The following is a 15,350-nucleotide window of genomic DNA, read 5'->3' on the forward strand; positions in this document are numbered from 1 at the left end:
CATAACACTAACCGTTCACACCCTTCTTTGGCAGAGGAAATGTTGCAGGTTTTAAAGCTTATTTCCTGCAATTCTACACATTTTGTCATGAGGTGCAGGTACATTTTTGCCGTTTTAAAGCTAATTTTCTTGCAATGCTATACATTTTGCATTCATGTGATATTCGATTGACAAACAAAATCTATATGGGCTCAAAAATATAGCTAAAAAACATTAGCTGACATGGGCTAGTTGATATGGACATTTCTGATACGCTATAAATAGCTCTGGAAGGTCTGCAATGACAAGAGGATTCTACTTGTGCATTCCACTATTACAACTTGTAGATTAAGTTGAAAGCAGGGCATGTGCTCACTCTTGAAAATAAAGTCTGATTATTTGTCTGGCGGGATCAGATACAATTCTATTCCACTTAGAGATCATTTTCAAAACAAGGCACATGTTTTTTCACAACCAACATCACTTGCATTTGGTACAAGAGTTTATTTACAACAGTGATAACAGGGTTAGTGCGTGTGTAAACCTGTGTGTGTACACTGTCCTGTGGGTGTGTGTGTGTGCGCGCGTACACCGTCCTGTGTGTGTACGTACACTGTCCTGTTGGTACGTATTTGTGTGTGTACATACACTGTCCTGTGAGTACGTGGGTACACTGTCCTGTGAGTACGTGGGTACACTGTCCTGTGAGTACGTGGGTACACTGTCCTGATGGTACGTGTGTACACTGTCCTGATGGTACGTGTGTACACTGTCCTGTGAGTACACTGTCCTGATGGTACGTGGGTACACTGTCCTGTGAGTACGTGGGTACACTGTCCTGTTGAGTACGTGTGTGTGTACATACACTGTCCTGTGAGTACGTGGGTACACTGTCCTGTTGGTACGTATTTGTGTGTGTACATACACTGTCCTGTGAGTACGTGGGTACACTGTCCTGTGTGTAGGCTGTGCTTTCACTAGCAGTCTAACGCCAACAGGGTCCAGCCTCAGAGAAATAAACTAAAACCAAGATATCAGGTAAATATTCGACAGGTAATTTAAAAGCTGAACGTGTAGTACATCATTGCCATAATTACTATAATACAGGTTTCTACTAGGCGGTTGGGTGTAAAGGAATCTCAGACTACAAAAGCAGTATCTTCACCACACCAGCAACATGGAGGGGTGTCAGTCTGTATGTATATTAACAAGTCCAGGCACTGATTTAACTAGACAAATAAAAACAGACAAAAATAATGCCATAACAAACAAAACACACAGATAGACACTTTAAGAGGCAACACAAACACATTGATAAAACACACATTACACAAAGCAGTACGCGCACAGATACTGTCCTGTGGGTCCATAACAACTGTACGTTTTTCTGAGTTATCAGGACGATTCTAGGCGTGGTGAGACCATTTAGAGTCAGGACCAGGTGGGGGATCCTCACTTCCTGAAGAAGGTGTGTCGGGTGAAGGTGTACCACAGATGGGCGGGCTTTCGCTTGGGCTCGGCCAATGTGAACACTTGCTGCTGAGGCACGCTGGTTGGCACGGTAACGTGGCGCTGGTGAATTGGATGCAGGGGCTGGTGGTGGGGCGGGACATTGCCAGAGTAGCCCATGGCTGTGGAGGAATTGGAAAAAACATTATTTTTAAAACATTATTTGCAATAGTGATGAATCTAAAAAACCACATGCACAGCAATCGTAAGAACACAAAAGTAAGATTTATTAACGCTTACTCTTAATTTTCCCTTGTCGGGATTTCCTCGCATTAAAGATTGCTTGTTTTCGCTGCGTTTCACTGATCTTCATTCCTGTCATGAAAAAAAAATAAAAAAATACCAGACAATCAAATGTCATTCAACACATTCTCCTCTTCCCAACAACCCCTCTCGTCTCCTCACCCGTCTCTTGGTCCTCCTGTACCCTTCGTCTCTCCCTGGCAAAGGCCTGCAGCCAGCGCTGTCTGTCCTGGGGCTTTCTGCAGCAGAGGTAACACAGGGTCTCCAGAGTGGAGCTGTTCCGGAGCCACAGGGCATTCTTCAGCGAGATGCCCAGCTCAGGGTCCCTGCCGTCGGGCATCTCCAGCAGCTCCGTGTGGTCCATGTCCAGGCGGCCGCGGTAGTACAGCAGGTCGCGGCGCAGCACGTCCTTCTTACAGAACACCAGCTGGTGGTCGAACAGGAAGAAGCTGCGCTGCTGTGTCTTGTTGCCCTGGCACACGATCCGGGTCAGCTCTCCAGAGTGGATCAGCTCCGAGCTGCGCTCCAACACGTCTGCTCCCTGAAAGGAACAATGACAGAGAGACAGACATTCATTAGGTTGAGCTGCATTCGTTGTTAGAACAGGGATAACATCTGCCTGATAAAGTAATAATACACCTGGAAGATTGTCTCACCTCCCAGCGTAGGATGGCCACTTGCCAGTGAGCGATGGCGTCAACACTCTCCAGCCGCCTCTTCCCCTCATTGATGAGGCTCGCCACGTTCTTCATCGCCTCGTACGCATCACTCACTCCACCATAGTCACTACAGCACACAACATCAACAGCATTGGAGAGTGTGAAAAGGTTTGTGTGTTGCACAACTAGCTGTGTGTGTGTGTATATATATATAATATAAATATATATATAATATAATATATATATAATATATATATATATATAATATATAATATATATATAATATATATATATTATATATACATACACACATATATATATATATATATAAATAACACACACACACGTGGGTGTTGTGAAGTTTGTAAAGTGTGTGTGTTGTGGCCTACCTGTGGTCTTTGGGAGTGTATTTGAGCAGCTCTCCCAGCTGCAGGGGGTACTTGCAGATCTTCTGGACGGGCGTGAGCAGGAAGCCGGCGATGGAGATGTCAATCATCTGCTGCAGGAGCCGGCAGGCCTCAAAGAAGTGCTTGTACCTGCCCAGCTTCATGAGGCGCTGCAGCTCCCCACACGCTGCAGGGTGGGTGTTACAGTACTCAGAGTAGATGGAAAAACCCTCCCCCTGAGAGAGGGAAGAGAGAGGAGAAAGAGAGGGAAGAGAGGAGAGAGAGACAGTTAAATAAAACCTTACCAAATAGGGATGTGACTGCTTTGAAATGTATACAGTGAAATGTTTTGGAAAAATGCTGTATTTAGTAATACAATCTGTGTATGTGTGTGACTGTGTGTAGAAAGGTATAACCAATGGTAGAACGTACCTGTAAGAGGAAACAGGCTCCTATCTCACTGAGGTGAGGCTGGTCTGTGTTGTACTTCCTCTCCAGGTCTTTGAGGAACTGTCTCTGGAACTTGTAGATGTCCTCGATGTTACTGAAGATGGTCTTCAGCTGCAGCTCAGTGAACATGCCTGGGTTTTTACCACACTGACGGATATAGCCCTGGGAAAAGCATTAGATATTGTCAGATGTTTTAGTTGTAACAAGGAATAACCGTTACTATGGAGTTGCTGACAACGCAAGGTTTGTCCAGCAGGGGGAGCGCCAATGAAGCTGGTGAAAATCCAGAGCCTTAGGGAGATTTTAGGTAAATCAGTCCTCTTCTCTCCTGGACTCCTCTGTCCTCTCCTCCGTGACCCGGAAACTGATAAGTGGCCGAGAAGACTCCCCTCCTCCATTTCCTACGACAGATGATGCACAAGAGTGTCCTTGCGGCAAATAGCAGGGAAGTGCTACGCCCCCTTTGAATCAGGTGTTCTCAAAGCATCTTGAATCAGGTGTTCTCAAAGCATCTTGAGTCAGGTGTTCTCAAAGCATCTTGAGTCAGGTGTTCTCAAAGCATCTTGAGTCAGGTGTTCTCAAAGCATCTTGAGTCAGGTGTTCTCAAAGCATCTTGAGTCAGGTGTTCTCAAAGCATCTTGAGTCAGGTGTTCTCAAAGCATCTTGAGTCAGGTGTTCTCAAAGCATCTTGAATCAGGTGTTCTCAAAGCATCTTGAATCAGGTGTTCTCCTTGTATCTATAAAATGTGTTGCACAACTAGCTACATTTGTTTTATCACTTTACACAATTATTCTGGAATTCCACCTGTTTAAACTTCATTTGCCGGATGAAGCGTGAGTAGAAAAGGAGAGTTTCATTTCATACAAATGCATTCGTTCATTTCCTCTCCTCCGCTCCTCAATTACCTTTGACCATTTTTCCAAAAAGAGGCAAGGAGGAGAGCAGGAGAGAAAAACGAAGGTAAATTCTACCCTATCGGTAATGTCAGTGACGATGGAGGAGAGACATGGGTTAGGGTCGGGTTAATGTTTCTGGTTGAGCCTCCACCCACCTCACAGATGTCCCGGAGGTGTTTGATGTAGATGCGTTCTGTGTTCATGATCTCTTTGACCACGTTGGTCCTCATCTGGTGGCGGTGCTCAGCGCTGTGCGTGTCCCAGGGGGCAGTGTGTGGGTTTTCCTGGTCCAGAGCACAACGCTCTACACTCTCCGCTCCAGAATCCTCCTCCTGGTTCACACGCACCTGTCAAATCACACACACGTTACCAGGTGAACCAGAGTCACACATCTGTGAATGAAACCCTATTAAACCAACCTACATCCCTATGGTAACATTAGAAACACCATGTATGGTTAACAAGCCCTGTCCGTCGCCAACAATCCCCAACAGGGGCAATTACCAAGCGGTCGGTCGGTCGGTCGGTCACCCCCCCCCCCCCGTCAATTAACTGGCCTCACCATGGTTACCATAGCTTGCCTAATTAAGATGCAACTGTAAATCAACACAATTCACCAGGGAAACCCCCAAAACCTCTGAACCCACACTACCCTTTCCCTTGAACACACACTACTAAGGGGCTGGGTTGCAGCCAAGACAGCTGGCAGGGTCTAGCCGCTAGACTCTAGCGTAAACATCAATTACACAGAGGGCAGAATGTCTACTTAAGACAAAACATGGACACTTGTTGTATTTTCTTGCTCCAAGCCGATCATGTCAATGGCTTGTTCAGAAAGTTGTTTTGTTTTTGACCTCTTTTTGCCTCATGACCTGATCTGTTTGTTTCTTGTTGTTGTGAAAAAAGATCAATAAAAACACAAAGAGCTGTTAAATAATTGACTTTGACAGATTTGTCATTCTTTTCAATGCAACAGGGCTAGTGCACAAATGTGTTGCCTCCGTGTTGTCTTACCCTGACGAAGCTGGAGGGGAACCAGGCCTCCCTGTCTGCCCCCATGCCCCACCACCAGTCCTTGTGAGGGGCCTCCAGCACCCGGATCACCTCCCCCGCCTTGAACGCCAGCTCCTGCTCCTCCATTGTCACATGGTCCCACAGGGCCTCTGCATACACAGCTTGACCCTGGCTGATCCACTGAGAGAGCGAGAGAAAAAAGGGTAAGAGAGAAGTGGAGGGTTACCGAGCTTATGTAATGACAGACACGCACAAATAAATACAGAATTACATGCACAGCATACTCATGTCTGACACACAGATTACGCTTGGACTTGGGACACCAGAGCTGCGTCCAAACTCAGACCAAAACAGTTCACACACACATCAGGGATTGCAGAAACGGCATATTGTCTTGGAGACATTTATCCAATGTTCCCTTTAAGCTGCGCGCATGCGCAGTAGCCCCCGGCCTGCCGCACAGAAATATCAGCCCACAGAGAGAAGTACGATATTGAACTTCATTCAACGACTGATCGATCTCCAAGGCATTCCTCCATTTTTTTCTGTAAAAAAATCAACCATTTGTATTTATTAGAGTGGAAGTTAACACTCAAGGTTTCTCTTTACTGTGGCAATTGCGATCGAATCAACCCAATATTATCCACGTTCAACGCAACATACTGAAACAAAACGAACTATGCAACAGCTTAGCTTTTGTTGTAGACAGAACGCATCGGAGTAGGATTCTATTGTATTGACACGCACTACTCAGCCTGTACTCTACACAGACCGATGCAGCGTAAACAATCAGAGCTGCAGTAGGCCTACATGCAAATAGACCATTGCCATATATGGATCTGTACCATTTACTTTGACCTGGACTGTGTTTACAGCATGAGCGGTCGTGAGTAGGGCTGTGGCGGTCACAAAATTTTGTCAGACGGTGATTGTCAAGTGAATAACTGTCAGTCTCATGGTAATTGACCGTTAATTAACAAACACATTAAGCATCTCCTGGCTTCCACACATTTTAAAAAGTTGAATAAATCCATGTATTATAGACTACACCTTCACAATAAATCCATTATTTATTTTAGACAGGTCTAAAGAAACATGATATGAAGAAAATGTAGACTATTTCAGAAGAACATAATACTCTGAGTTGTCTTTATGTTAGGTCCTGATAGGGCTATGCCATATGGCTGTGGGCTACACTATTTCATTTAGCAGACAGGATTGGCTTATAATTATGTTGCATTACTTTATAGTATGGTGAATACAATTGAACAAAGCTAAATAAAATAAATATTGTCTCCAAACGATTAAGTGTGCACATTTGGCTATTCAGTGTTGAGCAGTTAAAGAAACAGGTATTCCTATATGCTTAATTTAAATTTATTAAATGTAACTTTAGTTCTACAAACGTTGTTTTTATTTTTAATACATTGTAAGGCTGCATGATGAGACTAATGATCATTTGAAAGAAAATAGCTTGAAAAGGCATGAGTTCTGTATTGTTTATGGCGCAGGCTGTACACTTCAATAGGCTCAATCACAATTTGACACGCACTTGATAACGCCTCGAATTTCACGCCGGAATCCCCTTTGTGGCCGTAATGCATCCCTAAAAAGAATCCATTCCTTTTACGGCCCGAAGTGCTGTGCTCTTCTCTTTTTGAGTGTGCCGTGCAATCCGAAGAGTCTCTCACTCACACAGCTCTCCGTCAGCTGGTCGGGTCTTTCTCACAGGCTACAAATTAAGACAGACACGTCGGGTGACGCAACATCTCACGTCCTTATCAAACTCTGATGTGCATATTGAAGATATTGGAAGAACTGTTCACATTTACTTTGAACAGCAAAAGCCCGAGACTATGTTAATCTACTGACCCCCATAGTACAAAAGTAGACCTGTTCTATTATGTTAAATAAAGATTTAATAAATAAATAGTCTGGGACAGTTGCGATAGAGCCCAAATTAATAAAACCACTAGCATCAAAAAAACTTTTTAGATCAAAACGTTCAGCTTAAAATGTTGATAAAGCGTAAGGCTATTTCTTCATATTATAAGCGCAGCAATGCACACACGGAAGTAGGCTATAAGTGTGAATGTACCACTGGCGGAAAACACCATTATCAAAAATGACAACAAATGCAATTATGTATTTGGCAACTTCAGTTGTGATACAAACCTTATTAAAACATATTGGCCTATGGGCTAGGCTACATAGGTGTGCAACTATGAAAAAGTCACAAAAAATATATATATTAGCTACCGTTCAAAAGTTTGGGGTCACTTAGAAATGTCCTTGTTTTGGAAAGAAAAGCAATTTTTTTGTCCATTAAAATAACATCAAATTGATCAGAAATACACTGCAGACATTGTTAATGTTGTAAATGACTATTGTAGCTGGAAACGGCTGATTTTTTATGGAATATCTACATAGGAGTACAGAGGCCCATTATCAGCAACCATCACTCCTGTGTTCCAATGGCACACAGGCAGAGGCAGAGTTGCAAAGAAAAAGCCATCTCATACTGGGAAATAAAAAGAAAAGATTAAGATGGGCAAAAGAACAGACACTGGACAGAGGAACTCTGCCTAGAAGGCCAGCATCCCGGAGTCGCCTCACTGTTGACGTTGAGATTGGTGTTTTGTGGGTACTATTTAACGAGGCTGTCAGTTGAGGACTTGTGAGGCGTCTGTTTATCAAACTAGAAACTAATGTAGTTGTCCTCTTGCTCAGTTGTGTACCGGGGCCTCAAACTCCCTTTTCTATTCTGGTTAGCGACAGTTTGCGCTGTTCTGTGAAGGGAGTAATACACACCGTTGTACGAGATCTTCAGTTTCTTGGCAATTTCTAGCATGGAATAGCCTTCATTTCAAAGAACAAGAATAGACTGACGAGTTTCAGAAGAAAGGCCTTTGTTTCTGGTCATTTTGAGCACGTAATCGAACCCACAAATGCTAATGCTCCAGATACACAACTAGTCTAAAGAAGGCCAGTTGTATTGCTTCTTAAATCAAGACAACAGTTTTCAGCTGTGCTAACATAATTGCAAAAGGGTTTTCTAATAATCAATTAGCCTTTTTGAAATGATAAACTTGGATTAGCTAACACAACGTGTCATTGGAACACAGGAGTGATGGTTGCTGATAATGGGCCTCTGTACACCTATGTAGATATTCCATTAAAAATCAGCTGTTTCCAGCTACAATAGTAATTTACAACATTAACAATGTCTACACTGTATTTCTGATCAATTTGATGTTATTTTAAAAATGGACAAAAAATGTGCTTCTCTTTCAAAAACAAGGACATTTGTAAGTGACCCCAAACGTTTGAACGGTAGTGTAATTGACAAGTGATAGGCAAAAATTGTCACCCATCAGATTATTCTTGATTTAATCTCGTCTTTACATATACTAATTAATGTGTGTGTGACATTTGTTTTGATTTAGAATGAACCATTATCATGCACCTGAATCAAAACAGGGGCTGTGGGAAAAATACATGTTATCTATGCATTAAGTAGCTTTTCCTGTAGTTCATTTTCATGCCAGCCAGGTAGGCTACACTCCTGTTCTAAATATAAGCAATGTGCTTAATATTAGGAAAGTTTAGAAATATAGTAGGCCTAGCCTATAGAAAGATGATGGGATCCTCTTTTTAATAGAGGCCATCACTCTGTTCTCTTATGCAATTGCACAGCTTAATGAAATATTGAGCAACATGAGCTCTCGAAGTGTTTGATTAGATTTTCAAATATATTTGCATTGATGTCAGTGATTAGAGGGAAAATAGAGTGCTGAGCACCAGGCAGTTAGCAAGTTCGGTACTAATGACCATCAGCAGCAGCAGAGCTTGGAGAAGCCTAATCACCGTGACTAAACAGTCATGTGGAATTTGACTGCCTTCATGACTCGTGACCGCCGGTGTGGCGGTAATACGATCACCGCAACAGCTCCAGTTGTGAGTAGGTGCGCTTGTTTTGAGATCAAAGCAAGAGCTGCATGTAGCCAATTGTGCACATTTAATTCATATCCTTTGCTAGTTACAGTTATTAGCCCAGTTATAGATACTATGTAGTCTGCAATAGGGGAGTGATTGCTTCCAACAAGAGCACAAAACGTATACATTTCTAGACCTTTATGAAAAATGAGTTAGGTACATACAGTGGGGCAAATAAGTATTTAGTCAGCCACCAATTGTGCAAGTTCTCCCACTTAAAAAGACGAGGCCTGTAATTTTCATCATAGGTACACTTAAACTATGACAGACAAAATGAGAAGAAAAAAAATCCAGAAAATCACATCGTAGGATTTTTTTATGAATTTATTTGCAAATTATGGTGGAAAATAAGTATTTGGTCACCTACAAACAAGCAAGATTTCTGGTGGGAGCAATTATTAGGAAATGGAAAACATACAAGACCACTGATAATCTCCCTCGATCTGGGGCTCCACGCAAGATCTCACCCCGTGGGGTCAAAATGATCACAAGAACGGTGAGCAAAAATCCCAGAACCACACGGGGGGACCTAGTGAATGACCTGCAGAGAGCTGGGACCAAAGTAACAAAGCCTACCACCAGCAACACACTACAACGCCAGGGACTCAAATCCTACAGTGCCAGACGTGTCCCCCTGCTTAAGCCGGTACATGTCCAGGCTGTCTGAAGTTTGCTAGAGAGCATTTGGATGATCCAGAAGAAGATTGGGAGAATTTCATCTAACCATATGACACCAAAATAGAACTTTTTGGTAAAAACTCAACTCGTCGTGTTTGGAGGACAAAGAATGCTGAGTTGCATCCAAAGAACACCATACCTACTGTGAAGCATGGGGGTGGAAACATCACTGCTCTAGAGGAGGTCTGCATGGAGGAATGGGCCACAATACCAGCAAGTGTGTGAAAACCTTGAAGACTTACAGAAAACGTTTGACCTCTGTCAAGTATTGAGAAAAACTTTTGTTATTGACCAAATACTTATTTTCCACCATAATTTGCAAATAAATTCATTTAAAAAATCATACAATGTGATTTTCTGGATTTTTTTTCTCATTTTGTCTGTCATAGTTGAAGTGTACCTATGATGAAAATTACAGACCTCTCATCTTTAAGTGGGAGAACTTGCACAATTGGTGGCTGACTAAATACTTTTTTTGCCCCACTGTAGCTTTGTTTTGTCTTAAAGGGGCACTGTTGTATTTTGACAGGCTTGAATAAGCTAAGTAGCCAATAGGCAGAGGGTAGCATAATTGTCTGATTCTCTGTAATAATCATGCATTTTATTTTGTAGAGTGGTTTCTTGCATCAAACAACAACTCTTTCAGTCACCTCCCTGTCTGAAGGACAAGTAAATAAAACAGGTTCCAAAAGTCTCATGGAATGTTGTCCTACATTGAACACTACATATTGGCTGCTACTGTAGGCTGAATGATAGAACAGCTATTTACATGTTAAGGTATGATCAATTTTCTCCATTTTTTTTTATAGCAGGCCACTCTGGTAGGCCTACATTATGATCAAATAGCCACAGTAGCCTACTTGAGCACTGTTAAAAACTAACTAAAAACAGGTACAACCTCAGTGTTCAGAGTAAACTTGCTTCTACACCTGCATTGCTTGCTGTTTGGGGATTTAGGCTGGGTTTCTGTAGAGCACTTTGTGACATCAGCTGATGGCTTTATAAGTCAATTTGATTGAAATTTGATTGATAAACTCGCACTGGAAGTTGCACAGAATTTCCCCAACATTCAAGTTTGCACTCAGCAGACATGAAATTTGATCAGTGCCGAATTTCTTGAGGGAACATTGGTTACATCTGATGCTGAATGCATCCTGCAATTTAACACACAGGCAGGCAGGTAGATAAGCAGCACACCTGGCTGAGAGCAGACAGCCCCACCCCAGGCTGCAGGTACGTTGTGACATCACTGAGCTCATCGAAGCTCCCCTCCTCCTCACTCACACTGTCACCATCCACCGCTGCACAACACTCTGAGCCTCCGTCTGCTGTGGGGAGGAGAGAGTTAGTACAGTTACACACATCAGACATGCTCTCTCACACACAAACAGCACTCACTACACCAGGGATCATCAACTATATTCAGCCGCGGGCCGATTTGTTCTTGAGTGGATGGTCGGGGGGCTGCGACAAATACAAATCATTTGTAGAAGGCAAATTGACCGCAAGAAGCCCAAACAGATATGTTTAACTAAAACATAATCATTTCAAACCTTGTTTACATTTGTATATGATCACATGTCACTATTATGCATGGGAAAATATTTCCTAAAATTAAATCAATTGGAGCTGGTTTCCTGGCGTTTTTAGTCTACGTCTAAAATAAATAAATAATAATTACACATATGTGTATATATAAATAATTGTGGGTTTTGTTTAGAAAACTTGGGGGGGGGGGACAAAAAAAAAAAACCACCCGTGGGCCAGTTGGGGAACCCTGCTCTACACATTACACACTCTGGAAAGATGGTAAACACACTATTTTACACACTAACTTTCAAAGCTCTCCCAGACATGCCAACCCTGTCCAACTGTTTAGAGTACAAAACGGGCAGCAAATTGGAGATTCATGTGATTAGACAAACATTATGCATCACACCTAGTTCAGTTAGTCCTCTGAAAAGGTATTTAGAAAACATAAATAAAATATTCATACTGATAAGTACAGAACATATAATATAAATATATGTTTTGTAGAATTAGCACAGATTGTCTGTATGTTTATTCCATTACATGTACAGTATAGAATGGAGATAATTATCTATAACGTTTTTCTTAGCACATGCCCCCAAGTTTAGTCTCTATAGCAGAGGAACGCTAGTCACCTCTCAAACAGGGCCAATCACTAGGGCCAGCACACAAGTACTGGCTTTTTAGACACGGTTCCTAATCAACACTAAAAGCAAAATCATTTTGAAAACATAAAAACAAAATGATCACATCGACAGACTGCAAACTGGCTACACAAAGCTCAAGTAGGCTACCACAAAGGGAATCTGAAGGCTGTTCAGTAGGCTACCGCAAAGGGAATCTGAAGGCTGTTCAGTAGGCTACCGCAAAGGGAATCTGAAGGCTGTTCAGTAGGCTACCGCAAAGGGAATCCGAACGCTGTTCAATAGGCTACCGCAAAGAGAATCTGAACGCTGTTCAGTAGGCTACCGCAAACGGAATCTGAAGGCTGTTCAGTAGGCTACCGCAAAGGGAATCTGAAGGCTGTTCAGTAGGCTACCGCAAAGGGAATCTGAAGGCTGTTCAGTAGGCTACCGCAAAGAGAATCTGAAGGCTGTTCAGTAGGCTACCGCAAAGAGAATCTGAAAGCTGTCCAGTAGGCTACCACAAAGAGAATCTGAAAGCTGTCCAGTAGGCTACCGCAAAGAGAATCTGAAGGCTGTTCAGTAGGCTACCACAAAGAGAATCTGAACGCTGTTCGCTAGAAGAGTCTGTTTCAGCCTATGTAAAGGTGTCTATTGTATTTCTTTGCGCATATATCATTTCAGATTTTTGAAATTGATCAAATCTAAAATGTAGTGCAAAGCATTGCCTCTGAATCTAATACAGGACACTCATTCATTCTTCATCGTGCTGTCTTCTAAACTCAACTCCATTTAATTCCAAGATGTTTATATTTATTTTTGATTATACTTTTGTAATGCTTTTTGTGACGTGGATCATAATTATAGTTAGTCTATCAGGTTGCATTATCCTCGTAATGTTACGTGGAAAATACAACTAATGGGACGCAGAATTAAATGTTTTTCACACTCGCACAAATGCGAACAGTTATTTTTCATACTTGTATTTCATTTCTTTCACTAGCAAATGCGAGTGAACTGCTGGCACATTAGAGCCCACTGAATGTCCATCTTATGTTCGCTAACATTAGTTTCAACCAATGTGTTTACCTTTCCACAACACACAGAGTCCATGTGTTAACTTACAGCGGAGAGTCCGCAAACTCAGCATCACAACAAACAGGAGGGACAGACACGAGGAAGCTACGTTGAATAATGATGTATTCATCTCCATGTCCGTTGACACAAACTCCCTACATGTCTGTGTGTTGCAGCTCGAGAATCGGGTTGTTAGATTTACTCAGTGGATTTATTTTTTATTAAAATGTTTGTTTTTTAAAAATCAGGCCCTATTCATTTCTGCGTACTTTTAACTTGGATCTCGTACCTTCATACATGGACAGAGTATTGTGTAGTTGTTACACAACATGCGTGCATGTTGGCCAATCTGCTCTCTGCTTTACGCTTCTTTAACAGACATTCTACCCCACTCTGCCTCTCATACACAGACATGCTCCATCTTTATTCCTCCCTTTCACACACACTCCCTCCCTCACCACTGAGAACTCTGTGTAGTTTGCGTTGTCCAAGGCGGTCCAGTCCAATGGGGGTGCTCTGGGAGAAGGTGGAGGGGCGGAACCTGGCCGACACAGCCCTGTAGGAGGGCACTTGGTGTGATGGGACAGGGGGGCGTGACAGGGGCTAGAGCGACATGGAAAGGACAGTGTTAGGGGCCTTTGAGAACGTCCAAGGGTTTTGCACCTCAATCACAAACAGGGCATTATTTGACATACTATGTTACACAAATCTCTCAGTATATCTAGCCATTGTTAAACAGTGAGGTGCTTACAGACGGCAGGCGGTCCTCTCTCTCCTCAGCGCCAGGTGAAGAGTACAGATCCACTCCTCCAATCACAGACATAGGCCGTCTTCTCCGGCACCGGAGATCTCCATTCATATTGTAGTTCTCTTGGCTGTCACTGTCCTGCGAGCCTCCATTACTTTTGAAGTCCTGACAGGGAGTTCCATTTGTAGTCCTCTCCTCAGGATGTAGCTCCGCCTCCTCCTCGGGGATGGCGTACTTCCTGGCAACCAGCTGAGCGTAGTCAGAGATTGGCCGAGGCCTCGATCGCCCCGCCCTCCGCCTGGGGGTGACGGACGTGGACGTTTCCGTTGCGCCTGTTGCTATGGGTGATGTGATTAATATGGGTGAGGTGGGAGAATCTAGGGAACATGTTGGGGTGAGAGTGGTACCGGTGGCTGAAGGAGAGGGCGCCTCTTCACCCCCTAACAGTGCCTCTCTGCCCTGTTCGTCTGATGTGTCCTGCAGGTATGAGTAAATGTGAAAGGTCAAATTTGATGTCCCACAATGCCTGCTCCTAATTAAACACATCCTCGTTAAAGAATATCTGTTAATCAGAAACAGAGCATGCTGTTTAGCTGACGTGTCAAATGTGGAAAGTCCGTACAAATGTCAGTGATATGGAATATTTATTTTTGCACATTCTTCTCCCATATCACATACCCTGAATTCATGTAAAAAGTCTTATCAAATTGTATGTGTACACACAAGGAGGAGCGACAGAAGAGAATACATTTCCTCCCATTTAGGTTACTGCCCAAGAGAAATTGTTTGCAATGGTTAGTTTAACTGACCAGAGAGCTTACTAGTATACTGTACTGGTTAAGTTTAATTTGTTTGTCATTGGCATGTCAGAAGAGAGAAGTTCGTTTACCTCCAGCTCCTCCTGATCTTGGTCTGGTCTGGTCCATATGCACTGGAAAGGTACACAGTAGATCAGCACCATGGTCAAACACCAACACACTCACAGGCCTCTGTCCCGAGGTCTGGTTCTGCTTCTCCTTTAGTTCTCTACTGCACAGTTCCCCTGCCTGCTTCTCTCTCTTCAACCAATGAAAATCAGCTAATTTCCCTCCATCTGATCAACTAAAATCTGCCATCATGGTTCTCAATCAAATAAACCAGTCTTCTGATTGAATATTCAGTCCTCTAACAACCCAGACAGTGTATTATTCCTGGTGTGTCGGTAGTGTTTTCCTAGATCTCTCTGTAAACTCTCCCAGGCCCAGCGTGACTAGTGGACTTTGTCCCGGTGGCCTGCCTGCCTGTTGTTGAGGGCAGAGTGGGGAAGGGAGGGGACAGCATTACTCTTACTGATAACCAGCCAGCCACAGCACACTGGAACAGGAGCCCCGCTTGCTTATGCAACCAATCCCACCACCAATCATAAACAATACTTAATAATTAACTGTGCCTGTTCTGCTCCTTCAGATTGGCCGGCCTCTACAGCCGGCCGACACGTGACCATGCTAGGGCTGTGGCTGCTGGGAGTCACGCAATCACAGTGGTGACAAATACACCAGACCGACGCTTATGAGACACAGAT

At 43.2% G+C, this 15,350-nt stretch overlaps 1 protein-coding gene across 3 annotated transcripts; it reads right to left on the bottom strand.

Annotated features, from left to right (window-relative positions):
• Window positions 1-459: 459 nt before the first annotated feature.
• LOC115119173 (spermatogenesis-associated protein 13-like) lies at window positions 460-15,127 on the bottom strand. 3 transcript variants are annotated; one of them, XM_065019357.1, is made up of 12 exons: window positions 14,679-15,127; window positions 13,793-14,266; window positions 13,500-13,644; window positions 11,009-11,136; window positions 5,138-5,317; window positions 4,279-4,470; window positions 3,209-3,388; window positions 2,780-3,012; window positions 2,388-2,517; window positions 1,894-2,272; window positions 1,729-1,803; window positions 460-1,610 (listed from the first exon to the last, which is right to left on the bottom strand). In XM_065019357.1, the coding sequence occupies exons 1-12, from the start codon at window positions 14,748-14,750 to the stop codon at window positions 1,432-1,434; spliced, it is 2,367 nt and encodes a 788-aa protein (XP_064875429.1). In that variant the 5' UTR covers window positions 14,751-15,127; the 3' UTR covers window positions 460-1,431. The 3 variants fall into 3 exon arrangements, with proteins under 3 accessions (XP_064875429.1, XP_064875428.1, XP_029503790.1); XM_065019356.1 differs by having other exon boundaries at window positions 11,009-11,139; window positions 14,679-15,126; XM_029647930.2 differs by lacking the exons at window positions 11,009-11,136; window positions 13,793-14,266; window positions 14,679-15,127 and having other exon boundaries at window positions 13,500-13,643.
• Between the last annotated feature and the right edge of the window lie 223 nt (window positions 15,128-15,350).

The sequence above is a fragment of the Oncorhynchus nerka genome, linkage group LG6 (genome assembly GCF_034236695.1).
Source record: "Oncorhynchus nerka isolate Pitt River linkage group LG6, Oner_Uvic_2.0, whole genome shotgun sequence".
NCBI lineage: Eukaryota > Metazoa > Chordata > Actinopteri > Salmoniformes > Salmonidae > Oncorhynchus > Oncorhynchus nerka.

What these genes read in the sequence shown, in the direction of transcription:
- LOC115119173 (XM_065019356.1), bottom strand. Translation starts at nt 14,750, where the DNA reads ATGGTGCTGATCTACTGTGTACCTTTCCAGTGCATATGGACCAGACCA. An exon ending in GGCTGTCTGCTCTCAGCCAG is followed by an intron (nt 5,318 to 11,008) that starts GTGTGCTGCTTA and finishes TCGCTCTCTCAG; the next exon opens with TGGATCAGCCAGGGTCAAGC. An exon ending in TGGCCATCCTACGCTGGGAG is followed by an intron (nt 2,273 to 2,387) that starts GTGAGACAATCT and finishes TGTTCCTTTCAG; the next exon opens with GGAGCAGACGTGTTGGAGCG.